The sequence below is a fragment of the Pipistrellus hanaki genome (genome assembly GCF_964339955.1).
Source record: "Pipistrellus hanaki genome assembly, chromosome: 2".
Lineage (NCBI taxonomy): Eukaryota > Metazoa > Chordata > Mammalia > Chiroptera > Vespertilionidae > Pipistrellus > Pipistrellus hanaki.
Genome location: NC_140504.1, coordinates 115,066,907 through 115,081,928, shown reverse-complemented (window position 1 = coordinate 115,081,928; position 15,022 = coordinate 115,066,907). Strand labels below are relative to the sequence as shown.

At 43.9% G+C, this 15,022-nt stretch overlaps 2 protein-coding genes across 4 annotated transcripts in view; one reads left to right on the top strand and one right to left on the bottom strand.

The window, feature by feature from the left end:
* FARS2 (phenylalanyl-tRNA synthetase 2, mitochondrial) overlaps positions 1-5,533 on the bottom strand; it is a 481,250-nt gene extending 475,717 nt beyond the window's left edge. Inside the window, exon 1 of the mRNA XM_084873142.1 lies at positions 5,230-5,533. The gene's annotated coding sequence lies outside the window, so the exon portion shown is untranslated. The remainder of the gene's footprint in view (positions 1-5,229) is intronic.
* Positions 5,534-5,651: 118 nt separating this feature from the next.
* LYRM4 (LYR motif containing 4) overlaps positions 5,652-15,022 on the top strand; it is a 110,942-nt gene continuing 101,571 nt past the window's right edge. The window contains exon 1 of one of the 3 annotated variants that reach the window (XM_084873181.1): positions 5,652-6,319. In XM_084873181.1, coding sequence (XP_084729307.1) covers positions 6,234-6,319 — 86 coding nt within the window. In that variant the 5' untranslated portion in view covers positions 5,652-6,233. The remainder of the gene's footprint in view (positions 6,320-15,022) is intronic. The other 2 variants (XM_084873179.1, XM_084873180.1) reach the window with 2 other exon arrangements.

The following is a 15,022-nucleotide window of genomic DNA, read 5'->3' as shown; positions in this document are numbered from 1 at the left end:
GACCACAGGCTGGGCTCCCGAAGCTGAAGCACCAGAGCCAAGAACAATGGTCCATGTAACATCTAGCTGTTAAAGGCAGCAGGACTTCTGGCTGCCAATCAAAGATAAAGCCACAGGCAGAGTAAATGGATGCTACACAGACATGCTCCCAAGAACAAACTGGAATTAAAACTGAAATACAGAAAAATTTCTGAATAATCAACAGAAAACCTGATACCCAAGAACTGAAAGTAGACACTATGTAGAGACTGGAAGGAGGGGCGGAGGTGCAAAGGGGCTAGCTGGGCATGCACAGACAGCAACTGAAGTCCCATGGCGATATCTCAGCAGTGGATGGTTGCCACTGAGAATTCTGGGGTATAAACCCTAAGTCAAGGCTCCCAGAAGAGAGCACCAAAACTAAGAAGGATACCCACATAACATATGGCTATGAAAAGCAGAGGAGTGCTAACTGCCAGGGAATGACAGCTGAAAAGCCAGGCACCCTCTAAGAGGGGAAATGCATAAAATTCCCTGTAGAGCCATCCATCTTGTGCTCTGGCAGAGGTAGGATGAAGTGAACTGTAGCTGTGAGAGAAGCCAGGACTGGGGACTCCGGGGATAGAGCTCAGAAGGCAGACATACCCAAGTTTTCTACACTGAGTCATTCTCTCATGCAGCGGAGGACATCTTTCCCACATAGACATTTGCCTTCCCAGAGGAGAAGACAATCAACACACCCTATAGAAAAACATCTTGCCTTGAGGCTATGTAAGAGATTAAAAATAACAATTAGCCTACAGGCAGAAGCAACTGCCCCATTCTTTTGAAAAGAATTTTAACCACACCTGACAACTGCCTGAGTAAGATTCAAGTCTGAACCTTATCAGTCTGAAGACAGAGGTATTCTCCAGAGGCTTTGGGTCTTTGCCTGATCTAATTAGTCAGAAATAGCTTCTAACACTGTTCTGCACTAGAGAGAGGTGTAGAGGATCTACCTAATACATAGTCACAAACCCAAACAGACAGCCAAAATGAGAAGACAAAGAAACAATCCCCAAATAAAAGAACTAGAGAAATAACCAAAAGAAGATATAAATGACCTGATAATAGATTTAGTTTGTGTATTATAAAAAGTAAAAAATAAGAAATAGTCTAAACCAGTTTGGCTCAGTGGATAGAGTGTCGGCCTGTGGACTGAAGGGTCCCAGATTTGATTCCGGTCAAGGGCATGTACATTGGTTGCGGGCACATCCCTGATGGAGGGTGTGCAGGAGGCAGCAGGTTGATGTTTCTCTTTCATCGATGTTTCCAGCTCTCTATCCCTCCCCCTTCCTCTCTGTAAAAAATCAATAAAATATAAAAAGATACAATATCTTAATTGAAAATGCTCTACTATTGTAGACCAAAGGTCTCTTTCATATGCAAATCAATATAGGTAGCTTGCAAAATCTTGTATGTTTCTAATTTAATTCAAGTCACAGTTTTGTGTTGAACAAGGCCTGCTACAGAGAAACATAATGAGATATATGTTCTGTTATGCAATCTACGATGTTGTTACTAACTGGACATGTAAAATAAGCAATACAGGTAGCCATTCAAAACATTTCAGGATCTCTGGCCTCTCCATGTTATAATAATCATTTTCTTAAATGTATTTTATTCCCTCTTTAAGTATAATATCTACAGTAGCTGAAGTATTTCTATTGTTTCCCAAATTATTTGATGTACCCAATTGAAATACATTTCTTTTTTCCTCCTCTTATTGTGTCTAAACCATTGAAAGCATAAAGTAAAAATATATTATACTTGTTTTTTAAAACAAGAGATAAATGAAGCAGAGATAAGAAATTTATCTGAAACAGATTTCAGAGTAATAATGGTAAAGCTGCTCAGCAGCATGAAAAATGATATACTAACTATGAAAAAAGAACAGTCTGAGATAAAGAATGACATTCTATATAACAAAAGAGAAGCATGTAAATTGACCATACCTCTGCTATGCTCACCAGCCAATCAGGAGTGAGTGTGCAAATTAACCCAACAAAGATGAAAAGGCACTGAGTCTTTTTCAAAGAGATGTTCAGCTATCATGTTAAAAAAAACTTATTTTGAGGTTCACTGATGTATGAGACGCTTAAAAATTCAAATAGTAAGCTTAAAGGGATTTCAATAAAAGTATTTTCTCTTCCATGCTTTTTATTTAAAATACCAATGCATTCTAACGAGTAATATGAAAAGTATATGTGGTAAATGTGGTAAGGTCAGAGAAGTGTCTCTTACCCTTTAAGTTCCTGAAAAAACAAGGATATATTGACATAAACTAAGTGTCATTTTGTTACAGGACTCCAGGGCAGGAGGAATAGGGAAAATGAAGTAGGATTGTTAAAACAAGGCCAAACAGTATGGGCAACTTGCAGACAGCTTGTGACTAACAAGTCATTATCTTCCCCAACTAAGAACACTTGAGAGCAAAAGGTTAAAAACCTCCCTAAGGAGAAACTGCAGAAAGGAAAGGGGGAGGGGGACGGGGGCGGGGGCTGGGGCGGGGGCTGGGGCGGGGGCGGGGGCGGGGGGGATGCACGCGCAGTTTTACTCCCTAAGCTAGGGGTGTCGAACTCAATCAGAGAAGGGGCCAAAATCTAAAATCCAGCCTAAATCGCGGGCCGAATGGTTTACTGAACAGTCATAAACTGACAATGTCATAAACTGACAGCGGAGTGCAGTGATGACAGCGCAGTGCGGGCCACATTGCAAGGCCTGGCAGGCTGGATTTGGCCCGCGGGCCTTGTGTTTGACACATGTGCCTAAGCAGAGAAGACACCAGTCTCAAGCTTGGCCAGATAAAGTGCCAGGTGCTTCTCATGAATTCTGGGAAGGCCACAATAAAGTAAAAAAGGACCTTGAGAATTAATATGTACCAAGATACTCAGCAGAGGAATTTTGAGATCTATAGATTAGGTGTACCAGTTAATAATGCGGATTTTTTTTTCTTCAATAAATGGAGTTACACATATGTTGATATATATGCAATTTTATATGTATACTATTTTGTTGTATTGACAGCAAGCTTCAAAACTTCATATGTCAAATTTGCTGAAGTTATTAATATAATAGATATTTTTACGCTTAAAAATGTCCAATTTCGTGCCAAAAAAAAAAAAGAGCATTTGACGGAAGTTTTAATTCATTACCTTATTTTGAAGAAAAAGTTATCATATACTTTGGGAAGCTTTATCTCAAGATACTTGTGAACGCTGGTTTAAACTCTTTTATTTTAAATATATATTTTATTGATTTTTTTTTTTACAGAGAGGAAGGGAAAGAGATAGCTAGAAACGTCGATGAGAGAGAAACATCGACCAGCTGCCTCTTGCACACCCCCTACTGGGGATGTGCCCGAAACCAAGGTACATGCCCTTGACCGGAATCGAACCCGGGACCTTTCAATCCATAGACCAACACTCTACCACTGAGCCAAACCAGTTTCGGTTGATTTAAACTCTTTAAAGTGATTATTTTTATGTGAAAGACAAACAACATCGAAGTTAACCAATAAAGCTTGAAGATCAACTATTACAAGCATTACTGAAGATGAGTGTCAAACTCAAAAACAACCTGCAGAAAGATTAAACGTTGCTCAGCAAACAATTTCCGATCATTTACAAGCAATAGGGAAGATTTTAAAGGAAGGAAATTGGGTGCCACGTCAACCAAATGAAAGACAAATGGAAAACTAAAAAGTCATTAGTAAAATGTTGCTTCAACTTCAACGGCATGAAAGAAAGTCTCTTTTGCATTGAATTGTGACTGGCGATAAAAAGTAGATTTTGAGAATCCCAAACACACAAAATCATGGGTTGATCGAGGTCAACTATCAACATCGAGTGCAAGGCCAAATCGCTTGGGAAAGAAGACAATGCTCTGTGTTTGGTGGGATCAGTAGATATGTGGTGTATTATGAGCTTCTAAAACCAGGTGAAACAGTTAATACTGATAGCTACCAATAACAAATAATCAATATGAACCATGCTTTGATCGTGAAACAACCAGAATGTGCCAGAAGACTTGGCAAAATAGTTTTGCTTCATAATGACGCACCATCACACATTTCAAAACTAGTTAAAGACAAGTTAAAAAAGATCTTGCTTGCCTGGGAAGTATTAACCCACCAGCCGTATTCACCACTTGTTCTGATCAATGGCACATGCACTTTCTAAGCAGCACCTCAAAATGTACTAAGAAGTGGAAAATCCGGTCTCTGAATGGTTTGCTTCAAAACAATAAAATTCCTATTGGGACAGTATTCACAAATTACTTAAAGGTGGGGGAAATGTGTAGCTAGCAATGGACATTACTTTGAATAAACCACTTTTGATGTTTCTCTTGAAATTATCATGTTTTTTTTTATTACAAAATCCGAATTATTAACAGGTACACCTCTGACCCCCATCCAACTTGTTCTTCATATTAGCTGAGAGCCCCTCTGCTCTTGGTAAGCCAGATGTATAGATTTGCTTGCTTTGCTTTTTTAATGAAGGTACATGCTATCATTGTTTTTAATAAATTGGCTTTTCAGAATGCAGTCCAGGTCTCTGTACAAATTGAGAAGACAAGGATCCAAGCTGGGACTAGCCCTCTCCCACCAACTCAGGGCTGCCCAGTAACACCTCTCTGGTGTCAGTGAGAGGTGCCGAGAACAATTTCAAAACCAGATACACTTAAAGAGATGAAACAAAACCGTAATTCAGTGTTTGGATTAAAATGGATGTCAATGCAAACTTTTTTTTTTTTTTAACATATACAGGGGTAGTAGTCCTTACTGTAACTGTGCTTCTTCTTGACGTTTATTATGTAACGAAAGATTCCAAAGACAGTGCTTAGCAAACACAGTGGCAAGAACTAGATCACGCTTCCCCGCGCCACGGCCACCTTTAAGGACTAGAACGACCCCCTTCACCACCCGCTGAAACACGGGAGTTCAGAAGAGTTGGGTCTTCGGTACAAGAGAAACTTGGTCAGCAACAGAGTGCTTGGATCACTCAAGTTCCCACCCAGGTTAATCCCCCACGCCTACAGCCTAACCTACCCAACCTGTATACACATTTACCAGATGACAAAACTCTACAGGACTCAGGACTCCAAGGCAAAACCCGGAGAGTTCAATCCATACCCTGTAAAAGGGGGAAATCAATGGTCACGTAACTCCCTGCCACGCTGCCCACGCGCTACAGCGAGACCGGCACTCACCCGCCGCTGGCCGGGAGACTCGCACCTGGGGGTTTAACCTCTGGAGCGCGGTGCGCCCGCTCACGCTCCTATGGAAGGCTCTCACGCCCACTTCACAGCTCCCACTGGGGAACGCTGGGCGCGGCCATTTTGACAAAAAGGCGGGCCTTGCCCGGCAGGCCCCTTAGTCGGTAGGCCTGAGCGGAGCCGGAGCGCCAGGGAATCCCTGGCCTGTCGACTCCGCACCCGCCACGCCATAGGTCCGGCCTGCAGCGAGTTGTCCCTACTCGGGGCCCACGGGGAGAGCGTGACAGGGCCAAAGGGCCTGGAAACTCGACACGGCCTTTCAGGCTGGTGCTGAGGGCAGCCCCAGCGGGGCAGGGGCGGGGCTCCCGCAGCCTGGGGCGGGACGTCCGCCAGGCGCGCGCTCAGTTACCCGGGCAACGCGGCCTGGCGTCCGGCGAAGGTGCACCTGAGCGCTTCACAGTGAAACCCCGAAGTCAGTGTCCTCTCCATGACCCCCCGCAGTTCGAGAAGGCTTTCTTTGACCCTCGACACGTCCTCAGTACTCGAGCCCCCGACCTCCGTCCGGAGGAGCGTGGCTCCATGCACTGGCGGCCCGGCCCCCAGGTCCCACCCCAGGCCCTCGCTCTGTGGCCTCGGCGGCCCCTTCCCTCCCCGCGCCTCAGCCCGCTCCCCGCGTGGCTACCAGCCGGAGCCTTGGGCGGAGGGGGGGGGGGGGGGGGGGGGCCGCGGCGGCCCGAGCAGGAACGCCTTCCCCGAGGGCGCCTCCCCCTTAGCTGCCCGCAGCCCGCCTGCGCCGCCTCCGGAGTTCCGAGGGACACCGGGCTCGGTCCACTGCTGCCCGAGGCGGCGGCGCTGCTCGCCCAGGCTGAGGCCCGTCCCGGCCGAACCGCACCTCACTGCATTGGGGGTCCTGCGCGGTTCCCATAGGCTGGAACTTTGTGACTCGGTTACACTCGGGACCTCCGCGAAGAGGACCCACTTATTTTTTTCTTCCCAAAATGGCAGCCTCCAGCCGAGCACGAGTGTTAGACCTGTACCGAGCGATGCTGAGAGAGAGCAAGCAATTCAGCGCCTACAATTACAGGTGACCCGGCGGGCAGCGGGGCCGGGAGGGCCGGGGGTGCTGCGCGGAGCCTCGGTCCCGCGCCGGCATCCTGTGCCAATGAGGGGACCCTGCTGAGCGGGCCCTCTGGAACCTCGCGGGGACTCGCCCTTCCTTGTGGTCTGGGAAGACAGATCTTGTGACGGTTCGTGCTCGGGGAGCATTAGTGGTGTGTTTCTGTAGTGGGAAGGATGGATGTGAAAGCTCCAAGTGCTGACTTTAGTTAGCACCAGTTTGTTGCATACATAGAACTTCCCACAGAATCGGAAGAGTGGACAGGAGTGACCTGTCAGTAGCTCATGTGCACAAGTTGAAGGCTCACCCTACCCACATCCCGTGTCTTTATTAGCTCTTTTAATTGCATAAGTCAAATCCGTTCTTTTTGGCCTAATTGGTGGCAACAGGGATGGGGATACAAGGAGCAATCTATCTATATCTATAGATAGATAGATAGATAGATAGATAGATATAGATATAATGGCTAATATACTAAGTGTCCCTCTGCCTGTCCCACCGGTGGCTATGACACACACTAACCACCAGGGGGCAGACACTTAACACAGGAGCTGTTGTGAGGTGCCCTGGCTATTTACAGAGAAATGGCACTGTGGACCTGGAGCCCACAGACCAACACTTGGCTTCCCCCAAGTGGGACACAGGTCCCACCACCACCCCAGAGCAACAACCCACCAAATCACAGCCCACTCTGCCTAGACACACACACACACCATGGCACAAAATGCGGCCCACAGCCCAGCCCTGAAACGGAAACGGTGGCTGGGGGCACCAGGTAATGACGTCACGCAGCAATGCCTGGCTTCCTCTCTGTAGCAACTAGCCTCCTTGGAGTTTCTTCAACCCAGGAACACAATATGCTTTATAGCCAGGTGGAAACATCTTACACTGTAAACAAATGACTGTGAAGTATTTTCCCATGCCTCATCTCATTTGGTCTCACAGAAGTCCTGGAGTAAGTAGATAGGAGACTCAGTGGAATCCTATTTTGTTTATTTTGTTTAGCCGAAAAACAAACATTTAGAAAGCTTAGAACCTTGACCTGACTGAAAAAAAGTTAGAAATGGTGGGCCTTGAAAATGACTTCAGGTTTTCTCACTGCACAGAATATAGTTAAACACTACTGCAGTTAAATATTTTATCCTTTGTTCTCCCTGCTTGATCTACAATAATAAATCTGCTTCAGTTTGATATTTACTGCTGTATTGCTGACAACTACCTGAAAAAGAAGTTGGGCTGCTTCACTAGACTGGAAAAAGTTCAGCTAAATCAGAAAGCAGATCTAATTAAGCAAGCTTATATGTATATAAAGCTTTCACTGTCACAAATCACACACATGTGTTTCCATCTGTCATTGTCTATCATGAATTTGGTTGACACTTCTATTAAAATATTCTAATTTACTTTCAATGTGCACAAATTCATGCACTGGGCCACTAGTAAAAGAATAAAGGTCTCACAAAAACTTCAGGAGCTGAAATGTTTATTCTGGTCTCTCCAGATGGAAATCCAGCTTTTAGGATATTAGCAGAAACAAGAGAGTGAGACTTTAAATTTTTACATCCTTAATGTAGCACACAACTTTTTCCTTGTCTGCCCCATTCTCCAATTTGCTGTTTAGTCCCTTATTCTTACTCTTCACTTTCTATACCTTTTGTGAACTTCAAAGCTTCAGCGCTCTAATCTGCTTCCTTGTAACTTCTAACCCACCACTGCTGTGTGTATTTTACAGATTTTTCTCTCTGAATGCTATTAGATTTGGTGTCTTCTAGTAACTAACAGATCCTCTTTGCATTTGAAATTAATTCCCAAACCAAGAATCTGATAAGACCAGTTCATAAATTACACCATGTCTTATTCTTGGTGATTGGCCAGCCTGTGGATTGGGTTCTTAAGAGCAAAGCCTATCCCAAGAACAGAACTGGTTAGGTAGTCCCCCCACACACACACCCCTTCTGTTTCAGCTGGCAGGCCCTATGATTTGTAGATCAGAACAACTTGGGCTAGCCAAAGAAACACTACACCTCTCAAGCAGTAACTGATTTTCAGATACCTGCATGGAAAGGGAACTCTGCCTCTAAATTTGCGAACAGTATCTAAGTCACACTGGTGAGGTTATATTTACCTGGTCAAGTAGTTAAAAAGAAGCATTTTGGTCCTGGCTGGTGTGCTCAGTGATTAGAGTGAAGGGTCTCAGTTTCACTTACTGGTCAAAGGAAAGTACCTGGGTTGCACGTTCGATAAACAGTCGCATGCATGCAGGAGGCAACCAATCGATATGTCTCTCTCTTTCACATCAGTGTGTCTGTCTGTCTGTCTGTCTCTCTCTCTCTCTCTCTCTCTCTCTCTCATATTTCTTCCCCCCCCTCTTTTTTCCCCTCCTTCTCACTCCCCCCCCCCCCCCCAGCCTTTCCACTATTTCTAAAAATCATTGGAAGAAAGATAAGGATTAACAAAACAAAAAAAGAACAAAACCATAAGATGACAATGGTCAAAGGCATGAAGTAGCATAGTATGCTCAGATCATGACAAAGAGCAGAATACTGCTAAACAGTAAAGTGTGATTCAGGGAGTGGCAGAAGATGAGACTCTGGATGGAAAGGGTCATGTATTTAACAGCCATGCTAAGGAACCTGCACTTTATTCTTAGTTAACAACAGTCAATAAAAAGCTTTAAGCCATAAAATGTCATGGACAAATTTGTGCTTTTGGTAAATTACTTCAGCAGAAATATAGAAGATAATTTTGAGGGCTAGATACAAGGATACCAAATGAGAGTTGGTTATGATAGTACGGAGAAAAGATTAGGACCTTAATGAGGACAGGAATAGTGAGGGGGGAAAAAAGACATATTTGATTAATTAGGAAGTAAAGGTTTTAGGACACCAATGATTAGATTGAGGAATACTAAATAAGATTACCCAAGCAGAATCTAGAATGACAGACAACCAGTTACACTGAGACACAGAAAGGTTCATTGTAAAAGTTGTGCCAGTTTGGCTCAGTGGCTACAGCTCAGCCTACAGACCAAAGGGTCCCGGGTTCAGTTCCAGTCAAGGGCACGTACCTTGGTTGAGGTTTCTCCCTGGCCCACGTTCTAGTCAAGAGCTCATGCGCGGCAACAAATCGATATGTCTCTGTCTTTCCCTCTCTCTTCCGTTCTCCCTAAAAATCAATGGAAAAATATCCTCTGGTGAGGATCAACAACAAAAAAAAAAAGTTGTGCCATTAACTGACATAAGAAATACAGAAATACCTGCTCTTGTGGAGGAAGACTTTTGGGGCATCTTGAGTGAACATTACCTGGGATGCCCAGCAGAAGTAGTTATTCACAGGAGTCTGAAGTTCAGGGCAGCTATCAGGACTGGAGTTGTCATCACCACTGACTTGCTGCATGACCCTGGATGAATCACTCCACTTCTCTGTTTTGCAGATTCTTAATCTATAAAATGGAGGTATATTAATTTATTTGTCTCATAAAGTGGTAAGACTTTAATGATTTAACTCATATTATATACTTAGAATTGTGCCTGGCACATAAGTGGAATTTTTATAGCATAAGTAGAATTAAATCTAATTATTGGGTGTTATTTCCAGGAAGAGTATTTAGGGCAGTGGTTCAACCAGGGCAATTTTATTTGACAGTGTCTAGAGACATTTTTAGTTATTACAACTTGGGTAAGAGGATACCTCTGTCATCTAGTAGTTAGGGATGCTCCTAAGCCCAGGATAATCCTCATAACACAAAATTATCTGATCCAAAATGTCTATTATGCCAAGATTGAGAAATCCTATTTTATGGTGAGAAGAAGTGGGCTTAGGATGCTTTTCTAGAGAACATCGGATTGTAAGGTGTTGGCAAAAAGAAGAACCTCTAATGGAGACCAAGAAGACATAGTCTAAGAAAATGGTCTTCAGACTTACTGATCTCTGATGTCAGCCCTCAGTTCTTGAGTTCAGCAAAGAATCCAGAGTCAACAACTCTAGCATTTGATGAAGGTTATTTAGCATGCAAATTGAAAGTGTACTCAAAGAATGTGTTCCAGCCAGTGCAAAGCCATTTTAATATTTCAAGCAGGCAGCAGGCATACCTTTTATCTAGATCAGCCCCAAAGGAAAAGAAACTGAAGACATTTGGGAGGTAGTAGCATTAGTTTAGTTGAGTCAAAAGTTGGTGAAAGCCTGATTGGAGCAATGGTGATAGTAATGTAGAGATATATTGAGAAGCAGAATTGCTAGTCTTAGTGATTGGTTGAATATGTTGGATTAAAGAGAATGACTCAAACTTAAGTTAGGATAATATAATTGGAAGGAAAAAAAATTGTTTCTAATGTAACATCACATATGCAGTGCCAGCTTGGTAATAAAGAAGACATTTTCTCTGAGTACTTTATGTGCAGTGATGTAACTTCAGGAGAGCATCTGAACATTTCTGGTGCAATTTTGCACACTCTGTCTTTAGGTGTTAAGTTACTTTGCAGCACTCTTTATATGCTATCTCACTTTTCTACACTCTGACTTTAGGTGTTAGGTTAATCTGCAGCACTCTTTATTTCACTTTTCTTGCACCAGTTATGTATCTTTCATATATCAATGTTATTAATTTGCTAATGTTCATCATGGTTCATTGATTTTATCTGTTCTCAGAGTAATTATTTGTTTTATTTAATAGACTAGAGGCCCAGTGCATGAAAATTCATGCACTGGAGGGAGGTCCCTCACCTAGCCTTCCCCCCCTCACAGTCCAGGAGCACTCTCGGGCAGGAGGCGGCCCAGCAATCAGGGGAAAGCGATGCCCCATCACACCTCTGCTGCCTCCCAGCAGCACAAGCTTCGACCTGCCCTGGTTACCTGAGCCTCAGGTGGCCCTGGGCAGCTGGGCAGCCACCATCCAAGGCTTGCCTGTGCCTCAGGCTGGCCCGGTGCAGCTGAGGGTCTGGGGGCTGGTGGACAACAGAGGCAGGCACACAGAATAGCCGGGCGCACCTGGGGATGGGCCCAACCTTGCCGCATGCCTGCCGCCCTGGCAGGGCTGAGGGGACTAGGCACTACCATCTTGTGGCTGTGGGCGCCACCATCTTTGAAGGTGTGGCAGTCAACATATTCCCTTCTTATTGGCTGTGGGCGCTGCCATCTTTTGAGGGTGGGGCAGTCAATTAGCATATTCCCTCCTTATTGGCTGTGGGCTTATGAGGGTCAATAGCATATTTCCTCTGGATTCTTAGCTAGGATATCTGGTACCCTCATTAGTTGTCATTAATACATCTGTTAGCCTTATCTTTATTTACTTATTTTATTTGCCTAGTGTAATTTTTTTTCCTTTATTGACTTTAGAGAGAGAAAAAAATATATCGATGTGAGAGAGAAACATCAATTGGTTGTCCTCCATACATGCCCCATTCAGGGATAGGACCCACAACCCATGGGTGTGCCCTAACCAGGAACGGAACCCAAAACCCTTTGGTGTGCAGGACAACACTCCAACCAACTGAGCCACACCAGCCAGGGGTTCTGGGGTAATTTTTAAAATGTTTTTAGTATTCCTCTTTTGGCATAGTTCATTTAAAATTACTCATTTGATCAGTTACTTAGTTATGAATATTACTCTGTAGCATGATTATTTAGATTATTTGTTTAATGCCTCACACATTTCTTTCTGCCTTTTGAGAATAAATACAATATTTTCTGTATATCATTATTCCTCCCCTGATCTGATCCCTAAGAGTGATGTTTTACCAGAAGTCATTTCCATAGGCAGAAGCATCTTTTATCTAAAAACCCCTTGCCCTGGCCAGAGACTCATTTGGAGCTTTGTCCTATACACCAAAAGATCGCATACCTAGGTTTCAAGTTTGGTCCCCTTTGGGGGCGCATATGGGACTCAACTGATCCATGTCTCTCTCTCACATTGATGTCTCTCTTTCTCTAAAATTAATTTAAAAGAAAAAGCATGTTCTTGGATGAGGATTAAAAATAATAAAATAAAATCCCCTTTGCCCTTTAGTAAGCACAAAGCAAAATTAATTGAGAAAATTCCTCCTTGTAGCCAGACTGGAGTCAGAAAAATCCATTGGTCCTCTTCCCTGGTTCAAATGTCTCTTATTCATTCGTTCGACAAATCTTTATTGAGCACTCACAATGTACTAAACATTAGCATTCTGCTTCTTTTCTTCCCAGACTAAGAATGAGAACATTTCAGTACCATGGTAGACTACTAAACTTGTGGAGACATTGAAATAAGCCAGGGGTCTTCAAACTACGGCCCGCGGGCCACATGCGGCCCGCAGAGGAGTCTGATCCGGCCCGCCAGGTTTTTTGGGCAGTGAGCGCAGCCGAGGTGTTACAGTAGGAATTAATAGTTCATATAGTCCGGCCCTCCAGCTCTCTGAGGGAACGTGTTCTGGCCCCCACTTTAAAAAGTTTGAGGACCCCTGAAATAAGCACAGCTTTAATTGTCTGTTTTAGTTTGAAACTCTAAAGAAAGGAATTCCATGGTGGGCGTGTAACTAAATTACTAGAGCAGACTCAGATCTGGAAGCCTTCTGGAAGGGACATTGCTCTCAGGCTCAGCCCACTCCTGCCCCTAGGATCCTGACTCCAATGTTGAGTCTTAGCAACTGGTTTAGGCAACTTTCCTTCCTGATATCTGAAAGACTTTTCACTTGAGACTGCAGTAGTGCACCTAAAGTATATATTATATTTCCCAGGTTTCTGTGGTTGGTCCTTTTTTTTCTCTTCATACTTCCCTGTAATTTTATCACAATCCATAGTTTCAATTGCTCACCTCTCTGGGGATTCTTAAGCCTGTTTTCAGTCCAAGCCCCTGATCCAAGCACCAGACACATTACTCACTTGCTTCCTGCAAGTCCACCTCAGAGAACAAATAGGCAACTCACACTACATCTAAACCTGCCACAACTAAGCTGGCAACTGGGCGTTTGTCCTGGGTGCCTTTCTCCCTTTACCTCACTCCCTGTTCTTTCGCACACTCTGCCTGGATACCTCTCAAGCCCCTCCACTCCTCTTCATCCCCACTGTGTTAGCCTAGCCAGTGTTTCCCAAAGCGTGGTACGCGTACCCCCAGGGGTACGGGAAGAGTTCGGTGGGGGTACGCGTTACACCGGAGTTTGGTGGGGATATGCACTGCACCGTGCTTAGCTGCACCTAATTCTACGTTCTCATGAGTATGAGGGGTACTCAGCATTACGAAAATTATAGAAGGGGTACACATATGTCAAAAGTTTGGGAAACACTGGGCCCTAGCCCATTGTTACCCCTTACCCAGTTGGCTGTTTCCCTGTCCTGCTCTCAGTCCCCTCTGTACTGTATTGTCCTCACCATGAGGTTTAAAATGCATGTAGCTAACTTAATGAATTGGGCACCGTGTTACCTTTAATGTGGGAATGAACTATAAAGACCTTGTATGGAGCCAAGATTTAAACCCAAAACTTTGACTTCAAAATGAGTGTGCTCTCACCCAGCCCCTCCACTCCCCTTGCTTAAAATGCATCAGAGGCTCTACGTGGATTTTAGAATTAAATTCCTTCTTAGCTTCCATGTGACTCTATGATCTGCCTCCTCTCTTCTGATCTACTTTTCATTTTGACCAAATCAAACTTCTCCCATTTCCCCATGGCACTACATGGATTTAGACCTTTATGTAATCACATGTTGATTCCTGTGTCTAAAACACACTTTCCTCCCTTTATGCAGCAAATTTCTAATCATCCTTCAAAACTTGGCTAATAAACCAACTCTAAAATTCTCTGAAACCTCCCAACACCATACTCCCTTATTTGAAAAATAAACTTAAGAAAAATAAAGGAAAAATCTTTAATTGCTTCTCATTGCTCCCAGGATAAAGTCCAAAATCCTTCCCATGGCCTGCATTTCCCTGTAGGGTCAGTTTCTCTGCTTCTATTCTTAAATACTATGCTCTCATATGCCCATATTGTCCCTCTGTTTTGAAGTTCTCCTCCATTCCTATAGGTCACTCCTCCTTGCTCCCTCACCCAGAGCCCACAAAGGCACTCCCCAGCCCTGTGAGTCCCCACAGCCCTGTGGACTTCTCTATCATGTCACTATACCAGTTGTAACTTTACATCTAATTTGTGGTTACCTGAGTAATATCTCCCACTAGTCTGACTGCAGACTCCAAGAGGTCAAGAAAGGTGTGTGTTTCTGCACACCATGATCACCCCAGCATCCAGACCAGGCATTAGGGGGTGCACCAGCATGTGAATATATGAATTGTATTTATCATAGCCCCTCTCTTGTTTTCCAGAAGCTTTGTGTAACATCCTGTCATTTAAACTCTCCCATCACTCAGCAGACTGTCATCCCCAGTCAGTAGGCACCATATTTGAATCAACTTAGTTTCCTCGGTGATAACACTGTAAAAGCAGAAGAAATATTACAAGAGGGAATGCTGTATGTATGGTAACTGCCTATTAACTAACATGAGTGAAAAGGTTTTGGTAGACGACCAGGGGTGACGTGTTTAGGGCCAACAGAGTCACATAATTTTTTTCTTTCTCTACTCATATCTCTTTTACTGAGAATTTGCAAGGGTCAAAAGAACCAGTGTATAAGATAATATAGAGGAAAGTAAGCCTCTTTCCTTTCATTAATTAAAAATAACCAAAATGCAAAAACTACTTGCGTGATAAC